The 19,805-nt window shown below is 47.1% G+C and overlaps 2 protein-coding genes across 8 annotated transcripts in view; one reads left to right on the top strand and one right to left on the bottom strand.

The window, feature by feature from the left end:
- TOM1L2 (target of myb1 like 2 membrane trafficking protein) overlaps window positions 1–1,094 on the bottom strand; it is a 56,718-nt gene extending 55,624 nt beyond the window's left edge. For all 3 annotated transcript variants that reach the window (XM_035130760.3, XM_035130761.3, XM_060282430.2), the window contains exon 1: window positions 942–1,094. In XM_035130760.3, coding sequence (XP_034986651.2) covers window positions 942–993 — 52 coding nt within the window. In that variant the 5' untranslated portion in view covers window positions 994–1,094. The remainder of the gene's footprint in view (window positions 1–941) is intronic.
- A 286-nt stretch (window positions 1,095–1,380) lies between these two features.
- On the top strand, window positions 1,381–19,426 carry DRC3 (dynein regulatory complex subunit 3). Of its 5 annotated transcripts, XM_060282428.2 has the most exons (14): window positions 1,494–1,726; window positions 1,883–1,949; window positions 4,093–4,317; window positions 5,001–5,117; window positions 5,946–6,112; window positions 8,558–8,704; window positions 9,341–9,460; window positions 10,959–11,074; window positions 12,176–12,347; window positions 13,524–13,655; window positions 14,925–14,995; window positions 16,085–16,208; window positions 16,367–16,498; window positions 18,052–19,426. In XM_060282428.2, the coding sequence occupies exons 3-14, from the start codon at window positions 4,158–4,160 to the stop codon at window positions 18,157–18,159; spliced, it is 1,566 nt and encodes a 521-aa protein (XP_060138411.1). In that variant the 5' UTR covers window positions 1,494–1,726; window positions 1,883–1,949; window positions 4,093–4,157; the 3' UTR covers window positions 18,160–19,426. The 5 variants fall into 5 exon arrangements, with proteins under 5 accessions (XP_060138409.1, XP_088513208.1, XP_060138411.1 ...); XM_060282426.2 differs by lacking the exon at window positions 1,883–1,949 and having other exon boundaries at window positions 1,381–1,726; XM_088657081.1 differs by lacking the exons at window positions 1,494–1,726; window positions 1,883–1,949 and adding an exon at window positions 2,017–2,150.
- Window positions 19,427–19,805: the final 379 nt, after the last annotated feature.

Here is a 19,805-nt window from a genome sequence, read left to right as displayed (position 1 = left end):
TTAGGTCCAGTTACGGACAACTCTGGGGTTGCAGCGCTCATCTCGCTTTACTGGCTGAGGGAGCTGGTGTACAGCTTCCGAGGTCATGTGGCCCTCATGACTAAGCCGCTTCTGGCGAACCAGAGCAGCACACAGAAACACTGTTTACCTTCCAGCCGGAGCAGTACCCATTTATCTACTTGCACTTCATGCTTTCAAACTGCTAGGTGGGCAGGAGCAGGGACCAAGCAACGGGTGTTCACCCTGTTGCGGGGATTCGAACCGCTGAACTTCTGATCAGCAAGCCCTAGGCTCTGTGGTTTAACCCACAGCGCCATCTGCGTCCTAGTATGCATTAAAATGTCTGTATTTGTGTTTTGATTAAAATATTGCATGTCACTTTTGAGCTGCTGCAGCAAAAAAAAAGAGAGACTGATTATTTAAAAACCACTAATAATACAATTACCATCCACAAAAACTAAACTTGAGGCATATGACATGGCTATATAAATAATAATAATAAGAAGAATATTTATGGGACACACACAGAGAGAGCCATCAGGGACAAACTTAGCAGACTGACAGGCTGGGAAGAAGAACAGAGGCAATGATTCACCAAGGGCAGCAATTAAAATAAAATTGCACAGCCTACAGGGACGGCTGGAGAGGAAAGACTTTCACCTCCTAGCTCCATCCCTGGTTCACGGTTGGCCGTGACACGACGCCAAGCAGGCCCGGGGCTCCCTTCGGGGGTCAAGAGGGGGCCAAGAGGGGGCGGGCCGTGAAGCCAGTTCAGGTGCATCTCCCTGCCATCCCAGGAGGGAGAAGCTGCGCCTGCCCAAATTCCCCCCTGGCCCGCTGACAGGGGCCTTTGCGGCTTCTCCCCCCCCGTCTCCCCACCCCCCCGGTCCCCTCAGGCCTGCTCCCCTTGCCCCGCTCCCCTCGGCCGCCCCCTCTCTTACCGAGGCTCTGCCCCACCGGGGTGCTGAACGGGTTGCCCAACAGAAACTCCATCTTGGGATGACAACAAACCCGACCGGCCTCCCCGCCCGCTCCACCTCTCGGAGCCTCCTCTCCTCATCCCCTCCCCTCCCAAACCTCCTCAGCCCCGCCTCCGGCTCGTGACTGACAGGCCTCGCCGGCCAAGCAGAACCTCCGCTTCCCCACAGCAGAGCCCGCCCCGCCGTGTTGTCGCCCGGGCTCCGATCCCGAAGGCCGAGCGCTCATTAGCGAGCGCGAGCGCCAATCACTTGTCAGGCCAGGCTGCCCGGCCTTGATGCTGGCGGGCGTCGGGGAAGCAGGAGGAGAGGTGGGAGCAAGGGTAGGGGGTAAATCCCGCCTCCAGAGACAGCCCATTGGACAAAGCCTTCTCAAAAAATAAAATAAACCTTGCGGCCTATTGGATAACCTTCGCCGAAGGCTCGGATCGAGTAGCCAATCGTGATAGGGGAATGGCTGTTTATGCGCCCTGTCATTGGTTGGGCGAGTCGGTTCGCGTTGGTTTCTTCACTCTCGCGCCCCAACACACAAACACGCGAACGCGAGTCGAGGTTGCTTGCCGCTGTCGCCGGCCGAACTGCGTCACACGTGACGACGGAAGCCCGGTGGGCCGGCGCCAGCGCGAGACCTGCCCTTAGCAACGACCGCGGCATCCCTAGCAACGAGGCCTAACCCGGGCTTTTAACCTTCGGGGAGGCTGGAGGAAGGCGGCTGTGGGTTCAGTGTGAGCTGGTCAAGTGACGCTCTGGTAACCTACTAAGCAATCCGGGGCTGGGTGGGGTTTCGGTGGCTCTGGAAGTGAGAGCGGGCATGGGATGTTCTGGGATAGGATGTCTAGATATGACACGTGTTGTTGTTGTTGTTGTTTGTTTGCTGCCCTACATCTTTCATATTTGTATGACAGGCTGAAGTTCTGTCGGTGCAGCTGTAAGAATGGCCGGCCGAAGTTCCACTTTGGATTCAACCTCTCTGTGAGCCAAGCCAGCATCTTGCTTCCAACAGCGCCCAACTTGGGGGGGGGGAGCAGAGCCATTGCAGCTGCAGACTGCCAGGTGGGAGGGTGTCTGAAGTGGACCTCCTCCCTTAGTAGGTCCTTAGTAGGGAAGGACTGTGGCAGCGTGTTTGCCTTGCAAGCAGAAGGGCCCACATTCAGTCCCCAACGGCATCTCCAGGTAGCCTTGCTACCTTTGTTCTGGCAAAATATGGGTCGGGGTGATTTTATTTTATTTTAATCTGATGCTGATGTGACTTCAAAGCAATCTATTGCACTCTATTGCAGCCTAACAGGATGGCCCCTCTGGAATTTGCCACAAGCACATGCAGATACACATGAATTTGTAAATCTCTCTGTGCTTGGCCACCCAGAGCTCAAATACATGACCTGTCACACACCCTTTCAAACACATGCATTTGGAGAGGATCCCTAACTTGGCAGAGAGAGAGAGAGAAGACCTAAAATACAGGACAAAAAAACCAGTATCAATACAGTGAAATACGGGACAATCCTGTACTATACAGGACAGGTGGCAACCCTAGCTAGGTAAGGCTGAGAGAGACTCCTGGCTGAAATTCTTAAGAGCCGCTGCCAGTCAGTGTAGACAGTATTGAGCTAGACGGACTTCTCCTCCATTGGAGATTTTAAAGCAGAGGTTGGTTCGCCATCTACCATGGATTCTTTAGCTGAGATTCCTGTGTTCTTTGATTCTATGACTTGGTGTAAAGCTAACTGTGTCCTTCAAAACTGCCTCAGCTCAACAACAAGGATATTGTTGAGCCCCTGGGAAAGGTTCAGGAAAGGCCCACCAAAATGATCAAGGGGATGGAGAAACTCCCCAATGAGGAAAGGTTGTCGTACTTGGACTTCTTAGTTCAGAGAAAAGGTGAGTAAGATAGTAGTTTATTATGCATGGCATGGAGAAAGTAGACGGAAGAAAGTTTTTCTGCCTCTCTCATGACCCTAGAACTCATGGATATCCAATCAAGCTCAATGTTGGAAGATTCAGGACAGGAAAGAGAAAGTGCTTCTTCACACGGTGCATAGTTAAACTATGGAATTCGCTCCCGCTGGAGGCAGTGATGGCCAACAGCCTAGATGGCTTTAAAGGACAAATTCATGAAGGCGAAGGCTATCAATGGTTACGAGCCACAATGGCTACTCTCTGCCTCCACGGTTGGAGGCAATAATGTATTTGAATAAGCAGTTGCTGGAAACAACAGGACAAGAGAATGCTCTTGTGCTCAGTTCCTTCTTGCTGGTTTCCCACAGGCATCTGAATGGCCACTGTGCAAACAGGATGCTGGACTAGATGAGCCATTGGCCTGATCCAGCAAGCTCTTCTTAGGTTCTTGCTGCTGCCACCACTGCTTGTTAACTTGCTGTCACCCTTTGGGCTCAACCCGCACTACCACCCAAAGCGAGAGAGCAAAGTGTGCAGAGGCTGCTAGTCGTCCTTGGTCTTGTCACCATTCATACACTTTGAAAGGGAATCAGCATAAACTGCAAAGAGCTGGAGTAGCAGGGACGGGGTCAGCTCCCCCACTGAATTGGCACTAGGATGCCAACTCTTGACAGAAGCTGTGAAGTTCAAAGGGCAGGCCTGGAAGCAGTAGCCTTTCTTCATTGCTTGTCCGCAGTGCCTTATTTTTAGTGGTAGAGTGCTGCTGAATATGGAGGTTCTGTTCACTTGCCATCAAAGAAATAAACAACCATCCGATGTTTAGAAGACATCTGAAGGCAGCCCTGTTTAGGGAAGTTTTTAATGACTGATGTTTTAATGTATTTTTCATCTTTTGTTGGAAGCCGCCCAGAGTGGCTGGGGAAACCCAGCCAAATGGGCGGGGTAATTATATATATATATATATATATATATATATATATATATATATATAATTGACAGCCATGTCCTCCATGATTTATCCCTTTCTTCACACAAAGCTGCCTGTACCATCTCCATATATAAGAAAAATGAGGCACCAGCTGGGGATATGTGTAGATGAGTGGATAGTTTGGTGGACTGTATGTTGGCGGGGTAGGTGGGCATTATGTGGACGGTGTGGACAGCTCCCAGAAGCTCCTACTATGTGAATGAGGCATTATGTGTCATTCTATTTCAGTGTCTGCAACAGGCCAGGGCAATCCATTTGAGTTCTAATCTTGGGGGCCACTTCTTCTGCTCAAGATGAGTCGAATGTATGATAGCATAGAGCCCAATGTAATCGATGAAGAGATGCTGCAGAAGGCCGTTGAGGAGCAAGGACCTAAAGATGAAGCAGGCATCCTGGCCAAAAACGAGGGCATCAATTTCAAAGATGTCTTGGCACTGCAGCTTGATTTTAGAAGTAAGGATCAGAATACAAAACAAGGAATTTTTTTTAAGGGAAAAATCAAGGCTCTTTTACTACAAAGTCCTTACAACATGGAGATTTGCCATGTGGACAGTCAGTGGTTGAAAATCTGCTTTTAGGCAGGATTGTGAAGATACTTGAACTAATCTCTGCTTCTCCAGCTTCATCACCCTCTGCCGTCTGATAGTCTCCTGCTCTCCCAAAGCTCTCCCTTTTCTCTGCTGCTCCCACTTATGCCAAGGGATGGACAAATCCATGAATTCCAGTGTCTCAGGTTTCATATATTAAGTTTAGGTTGCCCCATTTCCACATCAGGTAGTATGGTGCTGATCTTTTTTTAAATAAAGGAAGTCTGCACAAAACACTGTTGTTGTGTGCATTCCTCCTCTTGGTACACAGTTTTCCCTAATGTAATGCATTTTTTGTGGGTATTCTTTCCTAATTTACACTTTTTTGGTATGCATTTTTTGGTTTGAGACCTGCATTGCAAAACTGGGAGAAGTGCAAGATTCATAGGATAAACAGATTTTGGTTCACATATTGGTTTGGGAAGTGTGAATTAGGTAGATTAGCTTTAAAAGGAAAGCCGAATAAATTTCTTCCCCATCTCTACATATGGTGGCAACTGCCTCCCAGAACACCTGCATGATTCTACTTCTCTCTTCCTGTGGCTTCAGATATCCTGAAGATTGACAACCTCTGGCAGTTCAAGAACCTGACAAAATTGCAGTTGGACAACAACATCATTGAGAAGATCGAGGCACTGGATACTCTGGTTCATCTGGTCTGGCTGGGTAAGGTGGTTGCATTCAGGGCCACAACAAATGCTGTGAAATTCCTGTGCAGGAATTAAGAGCAAACTTCACTTCATTCCAGCTGGTGGTTGCACCCTGGTGTATTTTGGAAGTGATTTCCGTGTTGGAATTGTATCAAGTGTGAAGCAGCCCTGAAATTAATGAACATAACTAAATTAGGTCAGTTAATTCCAATAGGTCCACACTGAGTAAAGCCCTAGTTGAATAGAACCTGTAAACTCTGAAGATAATAATTCCATATCGGCCCTCAAATGGCAACTAGAATGAAGATGGCATTTGAGATTCCCAGGGTAGCACTTTGTGGCTGTCTTCTTTCTAGGGTTGCGCCTGATGAGAGACTGTTTTTGTTCCCAGCCAAACTGACCTCCACTTTGTTTCCACTCCAGCCCCTTGAAAAGGCAGAATGATCTCATCAATTTGCCTTTTGTTAGAAGAAGGCCGAACAACATTCTCTTCGGAGTCTTCCCTCTTTCTCATATTTGCTAGATATATGATTTCCTGTTTGGGGGGGGGGGAAACAGAACCAGGATAGAAAATAATGTTTTTTTCTGAAACCTATATGCATTCGAAACATTCTAGTTAGAACAGTGGTTCTCAAAATGTAGGACAGGACCCCTTGGAGAAGAGGCACATATGATACTTAAAAGGGGACAAGAAGTTCCAGGGAGAGCTAAGTCACCTCCTACCTATTGATTCCAACAGAGAGAAAACAACTGATTCTGTGAACAGGAAAGAGTTCCCTAAGAGGATTTGAATGGTTTTCTTCTCAGAGCTCTTGCCTCCCACGTTCTTTTTCTGCTCCCCCAGATTTGTCCTTCAACAATATTGAAGTCATTGAAGGCTTAGATGCGCTCGTTAAATTGCAAGATCTTAGTCTGTACAACAACAGGATTTCTAAGATCGAGAATCTGGACACGCTCCAAGAACTTCAAGTCTTCTCTATAGGAAATAATAACATACAAACTCTGGAAAATGTAAGAGTTTAATTAATAAAGCCGTATAAAGTCTCTAGTGGCAATGCTGTGTACTCTTGCTTGGTAGCTACTCTCTTCTGAACTCAGTGGTGCTTACTTCTAAGTAGACATACGGAGGCTGAAGGTGCTACTTTTCTCTGTCCTCCAACACCTCTCTGGCAGAGATAGTCACTTCCATTTCATGGCCGAGGATCTGAAGCTTAGAGAGTGACATGCCTATGGCCATCTAGTGAGTCACTGTTGGAACAGGATTTTTTTCTACATCTAAATCTCCTTTTATAATCACTAGAATACATCGGTGCTCAGTGTGCAATCAGAGCGAACTCATTCACCCAGTGCAAGTATTTATGTTGCCAAAACAGCACCATCTACACCCAAGCATGGAAGGAACCCCTCTGCAGCAGGACAAAAAAGGGTGGTTAGAAAGATAAACCCTGAAGGGGGTGGATGTGTGCAAAACAGCTCAGTAAAGACTGATCGTGCTCATTGGCCACAGAATGGTGATAAAGATGGATAGAAAACAGGGTGGTTATGGAATAGAGTATCCAGAGAAAGGGCTTGGCTGGCATGAATTCTGAATTCTGTGCTTCAGCACTTCTTGCAATAGCCACGTTTATATATAGTGTTTTACAGTATTCAACATTGCTGTCAGTAGGCTAACATTTTATCCCCTTGTTGCAGACTGAGAAAAGGCTGGGTATCAGTATTTTAAATGAATATAACTCTCCTGTGTGGACTGAAATCATGCCCCTAGGGCACACCCAATGCTTCTTTGTAGCTGCATATTTACAAGGAGAGCAAAATCAGCCATGGGGGTGTTCAGTCTGTCTTCAAAGCTCTTGCCTTGACATTTAGGAGCCCTCCATAATCATCTTCAGAACTCAGGTTGAAAACTACTAGCCTAACAAATTAAATTCCAGTAGCTTCACTAGGCCCAAATAACATCTGGTGTCAGTAGGGAGGTGCCCACCTCCCTATTGCTTCTTAGGTACCCTGTTCTAATCATAACACTGCACTAAAGAGGAAGAAGTAATTAAAGAATGCAACAAAGGAGAAGGGGCGAAAAGGATTTGTAGGCAACTGTCTGCCAGTAAACAGGGATTGGAGGGGGTGAGAATGGGCTTTGAGAGGCTAAAATTTGTGAAGGTGAACCAAGTCTCCTTCCTTTTTCTTCTTTAAAAGTACCCCACTGTTTTTCTTCATATCACACAATGCATGGTGCCTTAACAGGGTTACATAAGCAACGTAAAACACAGACAAATCTTCTCTCCTACCCACCTCATAACTTATTATTGTTATTATTATTTATTAAATTTCTATGCCACCCTTCATCTGAAGATCATATGGCATTTAAGAGTCTAAAAACACAAACTACAATAACAAACAAAAACAATAGCCCCTACTCACAGCTTAAAAGGCCATAGGAGAAGAGGAATGATTTTTCCCTGGCACCTAAAGACAGGTGCCAGGCAAATCTCCCTGGAGGGAGCATTCCACAAGCGGGGAGCCACCACAGAAAAGGCCCGCTCTTGTGTTGCAGCACTAAGGACTTCTCATGGACAGAGAACGGCCTCAGATGATGACTGCAGGGTCCAGGTAGGCTCATATGGTGAGAGGTGATCTAAAATAGAAATTGTAGCAGTAGATAGGGAGAGGGAAAGACAGTCAAGAGCAGAGAGACAGCATTGTGGGCAGCTGTTATTACACATACTAATCACTTGGTTACAGTTGGGAATGAGGATTTTATTGATGGGTGGGTGGGTTCCATTTATATCCCACTTTTTTCCCACCAAGGAGCTCAAAGTGGCACAGATGGTTCTTCCCCCCTCCTTGTTTTATCCCCCACAACATCCCTGCGAGGTAGGTTAGGCTGAGAGGCAGTGCCTGGCCCAAGGGAGTCACCCAGTGAGTTTCATGGCTGAGGGGGGATTTGAACCCTGGCCTGCTGGGTCCAACTCTCTAACCACGACACCACACTGTCTCTCCAAGGGGTTGAAGGAGTTGACCGTAACCCCCAGTGAACACCTGTGATGATGATCTTCCTCCCCAACCCCTGTGAAGCATGTGTGTAGCCGGGGCGGCGGGGTGTGTTTGTATTTTGAACCAGGGGGCCACCAACTACAAGAGACACCTCAGCAGGATCTCATTCTCATTTGGTAAAAAAAAGAGTCTGCAAATGTTTAATGCAGCCACCCCCAAACTCGGCCAGATGTTTTGGGACTACAATTCCCATCATCCCTAACCACTGGTCCTGTTAGCTAGGGGTGATGGGAGTTGTAGTCCCAAAAAATCTGGCGGGCCGAGCTTGGGGGTGCCTAGTTTAATGACTCCAAGTTTGACATTTTCTGACAAAGACCACCCCCTTTCCTCCTGTGAGAATCTCAAGTATTTCCATAAATATTTTGTCCTCATGGCTCTCTGTATCTCTCTGTCGCCTTGCCACAGGTGATCTATCTCAGGAAGTTCAAAAACCTCCGCACGTTGAATCTCACCGGGAACCCAGTGTGCGAAAACGAAGTGTATACCACATTCATCGCCGCTTATCTCCCTGACCTTGTGTACCTGGATTTTAGACTGGTAGATGACAACACGGTAAGGATGGAAAAGTTCAGCCCTATATCTCTTGCCATTTTAGCTTTCCTATCTACCCCATGTGCCAGAAAGCTGGTGAGGCTGCCTCCCCACTCCTCTCCCCACAGGTGCCTGCCTTGGGCTTTGACTGCCCTTATTCTAGGCGTAGGAAGAGGGGTGCGGCGGATGCGGGCCGCCCTGGGTGTCATCCCTGAGTGGGGTGACAAAATGGCAAAAGTTTTTTTTTTTAAAAAAATGGGCTCACGGAACTTTTTTGGGCTCACAACAAGCGCAACGAAATGGTGCTGGCACTGGGCACCACACCGTGGAGGCTGGCACTTATCGCGGGGCCTGCAGCGTGCCCAAGCCACGCGTCCCTCCTGGGAGTGACATGGTGGCTTGGGCGCCTGCAGGCTCCGCGCTACCTAAAACAGCAGTGTGTGGCTTGCGTTTGCCCATCGCCTCTCCCTCAGCCGCCCTACAGCTGAGGTGGAGGCAGCGGTGGGGCTTTGCGCAGTGCGCCCTGCACTGGCTCCCCCCACCCCCGTGGGCGGCTCACTCCACCCCCAGGTGCAGGGTGTGTGCGCTGCCCTGGGCACCCGAGTGGCTAGCTACGCCATTGATTCTAAGCCTCCTGTCCCCGTTTTCTTTTCCCAGCGAGAGATGGCCCTGATAAAATACCAGTATTCCATCGAGGAGATGAGACATGGGGAAACTCTGGCCTCGGCCAAGCAGCAGGTTCTGGATGCCCAACAGAAACAGGTGGAATATCACAAGGTATGTCCCTTTGGGCCATCTGTAGAACCATAGAATTGGAGAGCTGGAAGGGATTCCCAAGGGTCGTCTGGCCCAACCCCCTGCAATGCAGGAATGTAGATCACAGGGATGTTGAGAGAACCCAACAGATACTGGATTCTCTTTCAGCTTCCTGAATAGGTGTTGTTCTCTGAACACTGATATATGAAAAAAGAACCAGTAAGAAAACAGTTGTGGCTTCAGCAGACACAGAGCAGAAAGCTAAACAAAACAGTTCATACAAAACAGTTTGTACACGAGAACTGGCCTACTCTGCAGTGGCTCCCCATCTGTGGAATGCTCTCCCCAGGGAAGTTCGCCGGGCACCTTCATTATACACCTTTAGGCGCCAGGCAAAAATGTTCCTTTTTAACCTGGCCTTTCGTTGACCTGATCGACATCCTATACCCTTTTAAAATGCGGCTCTTTTTTGGAGGGGGGCATGTTATGGGGTTATTGTTTTTATTTTGATTTTATACATTGTGATCTTTTCTGTGAACCACCCTGAGACCTCCGGGTATAGGACAGTATATAAATTCAATGAAAGGAAGAAAGAAAGGCTTGAAAGAGGTTATCTCCTGAGAGCTAACCAAAGTGAGGGAAAGGTTCTGTAGTTTGGGAGCCGTTCTCAATAGGGTTCAGCTCCTTGCTGTTAATATTGCCAGTTTCTACCTTGTTGGCAAGACTTCATTTGGCAAGAGGGAATCGTGCGGAGATTTACAGATGTCTGGATGTCTTGACTCCCACCTGGGCAGGAGTTTAGAAGAGGAAGCTTCTAGAGGGGAGATGGAAGAGACTGGTTGTACGGTTCACATCAGCCTGAATTTAAGGCATAAGATTCTCCCCATTTCCTTTGGGCAACTATCTCCTTCTGATTCCCTGTCATTGACTGGTTGGATGCAGAGGAATGGTGGGAGGAACCAGTTGGGGGATCCCAAAGGGTAGAAGGCTCAGAGCCCAGGGAGTGGTGGTGGGACAAGGTTGAGTGGTCAAGGGGAGAAGACAGGGAGTAGGAGGTGTCGGAAGCTGAAGAGGTAATAGGGCTTAGTGAGCAGGGAGAGTCTGTGACAGAGAGCAGTCCAGAAGCAGAAGCTGAAGCTGAAGCAGGAGAGGAGAGAGACCAAGAGGCAGGGATGAGCCAGGCTGGTGAAGAGTCACGGGTGTCTCCCTCTTCTGCTGTGACAAGCTCCCCTCCCAGAACCAGAAGAGGCATGAAAAGGGTGGAGGAGATGTTGCCTTCATGCATGTGCAGTCTCCAATTGCTGAGGGAAATCCCTGGAGAGAAGGGAACCTAGATGGTTGTGAGGAGATGGGGACCTTTAGTCTTGGCAACCGCTTCATGGGGGCAAGATCTGAGTTGCTGCGCTCATTAGGCCTGACACGCCTGTACTAATAAAGAGTTAACTCTGGCTTGCTTGGTGCGATTGACTGCCAGCTCACTCCTATTATTTCCCTTCTGCCTCCTTGCTTCTCTCTCCAGCTCGCTTACGTGGAGTATCTGAATGGAAGCTTCCTCTTTGACAGCATGTTTGCAGACGATCCCGAAGCACCCAAACTGCTCTACCTCCCTGGAGTGCCAGAGCTACTGGAGATATATCCTTTAAAACACACACACACACACACACACACACACACACACACACCGCTTTTATTTTTGAAATTTTAACAGGTTTTATATACACATCGTACAGTATCCATCACCCATCTCTTTTCCTAAGACTTCCCAGTCCATCTCTCTGTGGCACGCTAGGGGAATCTTGATCTGCTGCATATCCTGATATTTCACCCATTATCATTTCAAGTCTTCCCTTTTTGATGTTATCTGCTGCTCATATGTTAACCCCTACTTGTAGGTTAAATTGTATATCGAACCCTCTAAGATAATCTCCCAAACACCTCCACTCTTCTCTTATCTTTAACTAATCCTTATTCCTTAGTTTCGTGATCATGGTTACTAATTCTATGTATTCTATCAATTTGTTCTGCCAAATTTCCTTCGTGAGTATCTCTTCTTCTTTTGCATATACTATTCTATCTGAAGCGGTTGTATACAGAAAAATATTGAGTGCCTTTTTTGGAATGGCATCACCTATTATCCCTAATAGAAAGGCCTCTGGTCTTTTGGGAAATGTGAGTTTTAGAATCTTTTTTAAATTCTGTGTGGAACATTTCCCAATACTCTCTAGTGTATTTACACGACTTCCACATATGAATCGGGGTTCCCTCCACCTCGTGGCATTTCCAGCATAAATTAGACCCTTTTAAATACATTTTCACTAATGTGCTGGCCGTCTTCATCTTTTGTAGGTTTTCCTTAATAAGATAACAGGCAGTGGAATTCGTGGTTTCGGCCCATAATTTTTCTCATGCAGACAATTCTATGTTGTAACCAATATCTATGCCCCGTTTTGTCATTGTCACCTTTGCCATCTCATCTTTGGTCTCCCACTCCAGTAACAAGTTTTAAATTTTTTTGAGAAACATCCTTTCTGCTTTGGGACAGAACTGGTGATAAACCTTGAGAATGGGGTGCTCTCTGGAGTGGGGTTTCTTGCTTGTTATGAGGGCTACTGTGAGTCATAGTGATCTCCAACAACAGGAGGCAACAGCCCAAACAAGGCAGCGGAAGCAGACACAAGCCTTTTACTTTCCTTTTCAAACACAACTCAGTTCTCTCCTTGACTCCGACTTCACATACAAGACTAAATTTGTGGCCATTTGCGAGAACCTGTTTGAGTATGGCCTGAAGCAATACGAGAAGCGAGAGGCTGAGGTCGCCCTCTTCTACGAGTGCCTCAACGAAGCCCTGGAAGAGAACCATCAGCTGTGTTCCAAATACCTGCACGACTTTGAAGAGAAGAATCATGGGGTACATGAGGGACCTTGGGTGAGGGATGGGGGAAACGTAGTTGGACTCGCAACTCCCATCAGCACCAGTGAGTCCCACAGCCTCCGGAGGACCATAGGTTTGCCACCTTAAGTGATTACAAAACCGAGCCATCTTTGATGAAAACCGGGATCGCTCTACCGCAGCCATTTATTCTGCTTTTTTTACAGGTCAATACTGTAGCAAGGGCTTAAACCTCTCAGGCAGGCAAAGCGACTGGGGAGTCAGCCCCCGAGTCTGATGAGGAAGCTACATCCTCGAGATGACATGTTACTTCTTAATCCTTCTCGCTATGCTTGACCTACCTCACAGGATTGTTATGAGAATTTAATGGGGGGTCATGTATACCATCCTGAACTGCTGGGGGACAGGATGGGGGAGGCAGGATAGAATGTCATTAGTAACCGTTCCCCGTGACTGTGCAAAGGATCACATCCTGAAAGTACCATCAGGTGCTGACTTAAACCAAGGCAACAAACTTTAAATCAGGCATCCCCAAACTTCGGCCCTCCAGATGTTTTGGACTACAATTCCCATCTTCCCCAACCACTGGTCCTGTTAGCTAGGGATCATGGGAGTTGTAGGCCAAAACATCTGGAGGGCCGCAGTTTGGGGATGCCTGCTTTAAATTGATGTATTTTGTTTTCAGTTGACTTGCACCTAATCTGAAGAAGTGTGCATGCACACGAAAGCTCATACCAATGACAAACTTAGTTGGTCTCTAAGGTGCTACTGGAAGGAATTTTTTTTATTTTGTTTCGACTACGGCAGACCAACACGGCTACCTACCTGTAACTAGAACTTTTAGCTACATTTAAGTCTGTCAAAGCACACTATACCCTAAGGGCCATGTTCCGGACCCCCGCAAACATAAGTGAAATGTACGCTAAGTGGGAGCCTGCAGAGGCCTCGTGGCTCATGCAGAGACCCTTCCCAAGACCATGGCCACATTAAGGAACTTTTTATAAGCTTCGGAAGGAACATCAGGCTTTCACAGAATACAGTTTGAAAATCCCTGTGGGAACTTAGTCACTGCTTCACATTCCCATTGTGTGCTCCAGAGTACCCCCCCCCTACAGACACCAATAATGAATAAAATGAATTATTTCTGCCACGGGGCAACAGCTGCTAACCTTCTGTCTCTTGCTGAGCACACAGGTGATAGATATGATTCAGAACCTCAGCGACAACCAAGTTATAGAGATGAAACTGGCTGAATACAACTTTGAAATCACAAAGCTCTCGGACGTGCTCATGACTGAGGAGATGCTGCTGGTCGATCAGCTGGAGGTATGAACTGGCAGAGTTGGACGTTCGGGTGTTGGGGACTCCAAGGCTGGATTACTGCACCGCACTCTGTGTGGGGCCTCCCTGTGCTGGATCAGAAGCTGCAGTTAGCGTGGTTGCTGGCAGGAGTGAGACCTGCCCTGGTTTTGCCCATTTGATGCCAGCCCAAGTTCAAGGTGTTGCTGTTAGTGCAAAAAGCCCTTAATAGCGTGGGAGCAGTTTACTGGCAGGATCACTTTCCCCCATATGTACCTGCTCAACCACTTGGATCTGCGGAACTGGCGCTGCTAAAGGTGTCACATAATACCTGCTCCACACTTGTAAGAAATCGATGTTTTGGGCTGGTGGCAGTGTTGGAACTTCCTGCTGGTTGACATCAGGCAGGTGCCTTCACCATATTCTTTTTGGAGCCTGCTTTAAACATTTTTGTTTAAGTGAGCCTGTCTGGACATGTGGAAGTTACATGTGTTTATTAGATTGGCCAATTGTCTAATTGGCAATTATCAATAACACAGCTTTGTGAGGCAATAGATAGCAGAGAAATCTATCTGCCTACGAAACAATTCTAGCTGCGTAGCAGACAATGTCCGGCCCGCTTTCGCTCGAGCCTCTGTTCAAAAGTCCAGAAACTTTTCCTCCCAAATGCAGATAACAGCTTGTAGCAGCAGTTAGCGTTATCCGACTTTTCCGCCTGTGAAATAAATCACGTTGACTTCTTAGCTCATTAAACAAAGATTTATTGTTTAAGGCAGCTCTCAGCCGGGAGAGTTCAACTCCATCTCAGCTGTGGACTGCGAGAAAACAGACAGAATAATAACATACTGTTTCATATAACAGAAAGTTACAACAGCAACAGGTACTACTTCCTGTTTATATGAGAACAAGCCCCGTGACACAAGGACGATATGCTGAGCTATTAACCCTCTCAGCTCACAGTGTTTTATGTCTTTTTAGCTACAGCTGATTTTAACTATCTTTTGAATGTTTTAAAATGCCTGCTGCAACCTGGTTTTTACTGAGAATCTTAATGTTTCGTTTTCTATTTTTGTAAACCGCTGTGAAGTTTTCTTACATTAAAGCATTATTATCTATGTATATTTGGTTAACTAAAATAATATAAATAAATAAATAAAATAGTCCGCAAAAATGACAGGAAGGTAGATTCTCCTGTGTGTTTCAGGCCCGATTTCCAAAACATGTGGGAGTCAAACTGTTTTGAGTCAAACTCAGTTTCGCCATCTAATTTCCCACCCCTTTTCTTTTCTTGCTAAGGAAGTGATAAAGGATTTCGAAAGGAACATCGCTGACCTGGTGTCGAACTTTATAGAAAACGAACAAGGAATATATCCTTTTGCTGTTGCTTGCACAGAGCTGCAAGTTGTGGCGAGCGCTTTGCTTCGGTTCAACAGAGCTGGCTTGTCCACACTGTACGGCATTCAATTGCTTCTCATTACTGTGCGGTAGGGCCAGGATTGATTTCAGTTTTGGAAGCATTTCTCAGGCCCCTAAGAACCGCAGGGCTTTCCTCTCCATTCACTCTTTGTGCCAAGACCTGTCTGAAGAGCTGCTGCGGTATAATACTCCATGTAATAGTGGCATTTCCACCTAAAATCCTGGGCTAGCATTTTAGCTTTCCTGGAGGACAACCCAGAGAAGCAAAGCGGGCGGTGAGCCTCTACACGTCCACCCTATAAAGGAAGTTCTGTTGCCATGGGACCACTCCTGCCAACCAGAAGTACAAGAAGCTTGGAAACTGGGGCTGGGGTCTCCAAGCAGCATCCCTGGGGAGTTTTTTGGGCCATGAAGGGCTGAGTCCTTGTCACAATGAACACAAACACGGGCTGGGTCCACATTCCCATGTCCTCCACATCCAGTGTGCTCCCACCACTGGTTTGGGAATCAGTGCACTCACGACGTCAGTCATAATCCATGTCTCTCGTGGACCTACCCTGTCGCATCTTACGAAATACTGAGCGGATCTACACTCATGGTTTTCAACGGTAAAAATGAGTTTTAAAATGGCTCTGATAACCATATAGCCACTTGATGTTCTTCTTAAACGTTAATAATGCAATATTAAAATGCCATTGAGTGCTGCAGAGCTCTCCCCTTCCAGAAACTGGGTAGACCTTGTGGAAAAGGAAGCAGTGGAGAAACCAAATATCTTGCCGTTTTAGAACGTGTTTAATATCGTTCTAATGACGTTTAAAAAGTGAGTGTAGATCCAGCCACTGTGCTTTGATTTATTCTTCCCCCAAACCAGCTTAGATCCAAATTGAGAGAACTGTTTTTTTAAGCTGGCAATGTGTGCACGGCCTTAGTTTCCATCCTCTTGGCCAGCCTTCCCTGCCTCCTTTTGTTCAAACTCTGGGCAGTAGGAAAGGGTTGCTGAGAGACATCCCTGTTCTTTGCTTCTTAACCTTTTCTCCTACGATGGCTCAGTGCCGGGATCTAGAGAACCAGCACCACGAGAAGCTCCTGGAGATATCCGTCAACACACTGGAGAAAATAGTGAAGAGCGAGTTTGATGAGGAGATACCGGATGACGTCCGTATGGTGAGATCCTCTTCCTCCCCTTTCGCCATTAAGGCCAGAACAGGCAAAACACTCTTGGCATGACTCATTAGTAAGAGATGACCCTTCATGGGACGGTGGTTTGTCTACAGCCAAAAAAAAAAAAAAAAGGCCCTCCTCTCACCTGGTTTCCTTCCTAGCTTTTCGTGGACAAGGACACCATTGTCAACGCCGTCAACGCCTCTCACGACATTCACCTCCTGAAGATTGACAACCGAGAAGATGAAATTATCACCAAAGCCAATAACTGGGTTTCCACACTGGTTGAGAAGGTAAGTGAAGAGTCCCATTGTCCCTCTGCCGGAGGGCTTCTCACAGAAGGAAATAACCAGCATTAAGGACATAAGCACTTCCATCTTATTCTTAACAAGGTAGCTGGTGGCAGTGGCATAGTGGGGAGGGGGGTCGGGGCAGTTGCCCCGGGTGCAAAATTGTTAGGGGCACAAAATTTCAACACCCAGTGCTGCCTGCTTCCGTCACTGAGCTCTGTTGAAAATGGCTTCTCTATACAAACCAGGAAGTGACCTCTCCAGACAACAACTCTTTTTTTCTTATCCCTGAGGTTGCAATCTTCTGGATGATGGGGACGTTGTTAAGCCAATTGAATGTGCATGCATACTCAGTCCATTTCCTTCCCTCCCAGCCCTCTGTGTGGCCCTAGGCACTGGTAACCCATGCTATGCCACTGGCGGTTGGGATTGGCTGCAGTGGTGCAGCTAGGACTGGACCTCAGGGCCTATGTCTAGGGTCCTGCAACTCAGGCCACCCTCCCAAAAAAAGGATCACTCAAAGACTGGCAGGTGATGGGGGCAGTGGCAAACAGGCCTGGCATGGACAGATTGGGCCTTACCAGGGATTGCCTTGGGGATCCTTTCAATCTTACTACAGAAAATGTTGCAATTCAGTGGCCAACTGGTCACCGGGCATGTGCATGGTTTCAGATTCTCATTTTATTATTTAAAAATACTTTACATTCTGCACCGAAATGGTGCTTTTATTCCCAAATAGTTGTCTTTCATATTAGGGCAGTGGAAGTAAACCCCATTTTATTCCTTTAGGCATGGTGAGGCTATGATTTAAGTTTTAAATGCAAAGCAACTGTGTTCTTAAATCCGGGTTGGAAACTTAAAAATAACTACACCACATAGCAGGAATGTAGCAGCAGTTGTAAAGCGTGAAGGGAGGGAGTAGGAAGAGAAATGGCAACAGCAGAAATAATACACTTGGCCATCTAAAGCAAGGGAGTGGGTGGGCAGCACTGTACGTCCATTAAATTTCGGGCCTAAAAGTACGTAGCTATACCACTGATTGGCTACCCACCGGGAGGAACTAAGGTAGAGAGGGAATTCACATCTTGACTTGGCTCTTCAGGTTTCAAGCATTTGCCTTGAATGCACAAGCAGTGAAATCCCCTTCGAGGTCCTGCACACAATCTGGTTCACAAAGAGTAGAATGCTAGGCCATGGCTTATTAAACCTTGCCCAGCAGCTAAACTATAGTTAGTTTACTGCCGACAAACCATGTTATGAAAACCCTGGTTTTCGTTGGCTTATGAACCTAGGTTCATTTTAACCATGGCTTGGCGTTACGTGCAAACCCAACACCCTTCCTTAACCATGGTTTGTTTTACCACCCCCCACAGGCACTCAGCAAGCTACCAAGGCATGAGGCAAGCACAGCTGGGGGGGGGGGACGGACACTTTGCAGAAACAAGCCATGATTTGTTTGGCCGTCTGTGGGGCAATCTATGGCTAACTCGTGGTCTGTTAAACAAACCACAGCTTGGCACTAAGTGTGAACCAGACCACTGTTTCAATCCCTGCAGGTTCACAAGACTGAAATTCAAAGAAACCGAAGTCGTGTGATGGAAATTAACCAATACGTTGACCATCTCCGCAGCGAGCTGGACAACATGGACATTTTGGAGACGTAGCTGGCTTTTGACACTGAGCTGCCCCTGCCCCCCATTTGGGGATCTGTGTCTATCTGCTTGGGAAGTGAATCCACCCGGAAAAGACACCCTAAAAATATTGCCTCTAAAAAGAGACGCCCTACCGGAAGGAATCCTCTGCCCCTCCAACGTTTGACGATCAAAACAAGTAGACTAAAGCAGACAGTAAGACATTGAAAAGCAAAAGGAGTTGACTTAAGTTGGTGCCTTTTAGTTATAAAGGAATTATACAGGAAGTGGGTCAGTTCCATCTTTTGCATTAATTTCAATTACATAGGTTGAACCTACAAAAATTGTAGGCTAATGAACAAATTAAAACCCTGATTAGAGGACCCAATTAGCATTGGTGTGCTGTCTAAAACTTGGTTAGCTCTGACATTGATTGGACCCTCATTTCACAGCATAAATGGAACTGGCCAGTGGTGAAAGGCCCAATGAGGGGAGAGGGTCTACGCAGGGAGGGCAGAACATCTGCACTGCGCAGAGGAGCCTCTCCCCAGGGCAGAACATTTCCAGATATGGTTCTTGGGCTTATGTGGGGGCCTGCGCTAGCCCACTGAGCCTTACTGGCGAACACATTGACACTCCTTTGGCAGCTGGGCATCTCAGGGGAAAACCAGGATTAGCATGCATGCTATGGTTTAGGAAGCATGTTCAATGTATTCTTGCATAATGTATACAAAGGGAGAGCCTTCCTGTACTGGGGCTTCAAGCCCATCCCTGAGCAGAATCTCACTCCATAACACGCTCAGCTGTTGAATGAAAGTGGGACCAGGTTCTCCAAATCTAGGCTCCTACAAAGGACATTCTCCACTTTCAGAAGGCAGATAATCAGCAGACAAAATAGGTAGTAAGACCAGGAAACAATGTGAAGGAGGCTGCTTCAGGTGGCCAAAGTTCCCCTCCGTGAACAGAGAAAACGGATATGTCAGGCTACTGGCCGAGACTTCTCCTTGACATGCTAGCTTTCTGTGTGCAAGGAAGTTTGTTTCAAGATGGAGGATCCCTCGGGAGAATGAGGGATCTAGGATAAGGTACCACACATGGCCCCCACAAAACAGCTCACATCTTAAAACCAAGTCCAAGGAATTGCCAGAGATGGTTTAGTACTCTTGTTAGTTAAGGTTTGTTCCTATTTAAATTTCCCAGCCTTGCACCTGTGCCATGATTGTAAAAGGCAAAGAATCACAATTTTCCTTTCCACACCAACCAAGGAAATAAAGGGTGGCTGCAGCTATTTTTAACCCAGGCCAATTTGTAGGGGTGTGGAGTGCTTCTAACTTTGCATGTGGTTGACAGCCAACAAGGGGTACCGTTGTATTTCCTGAAAAGCTCAGAATTCCCTCCCCAATGAAGTAGCAGACTGCAGAACAGCTGGACAGAATCACAGCCCCAGTTTTTTAGGGGGGATCTTGGACCTGCTCCTTTAAAATTGTATCATCCTCGTAGCCATGTGCTTGGACTTTGCCATTTTTCTGTAAAACTCCCATTCCTGTTTTCCTAAAGGCAGGTGCATCCATCAACCAGTGGACAAAGCTGTTAACCCCCAGGTCTGAGAACGGCCAGAGCCTACAGGGTCTTGACCACAGCAGTGATGCTAGACTGCCTTGGCTGGCCCCCTCCACATA

Source organism: Zootoca vivipara, chromosome 13 (assembly GCF_965207765.1).
Source record: "Zootoca vivipara chromosome 13, rZooViv2.hap1.1, whole genome shotgun sequence".
Taxonomy (NCBI): Eukaryota; Metazoa; Chordata; class Lepidosauria; order Squamata; family Lacertidae; genus Zootoca; species Zootoca vivipara.
Note: the sequence above shows the minus strand (reverse complement) of the source record. Positions and strands in the feature narration are given on the sequence as shown.

Excerpts from the sequence above, each read along its gene's own strand:
- DRC3 (XM_060282426.2), top strand. The coding sequence starts at position 4,158 with ATGAGTCGAATGTATGATAGCATAGAGCCCAATGTAATCGATGAAGAG. Across the intron at positions 4,318-5,000 it reads ACTGCAGCTTGATTTTAGAA|ATATCCTGAAGATTGACAAC; the intron begins GTAAGGATCAGA and ends CTGTGGCTTCAG. Across the intron at positions 6,113-8,557 it reads ACATACAAACTCTGGAAAAT|GTGATCTATCTCAGGAAGTT; the intron begins GTAAGAGTTTAA and ends GCCTTGCCACAG.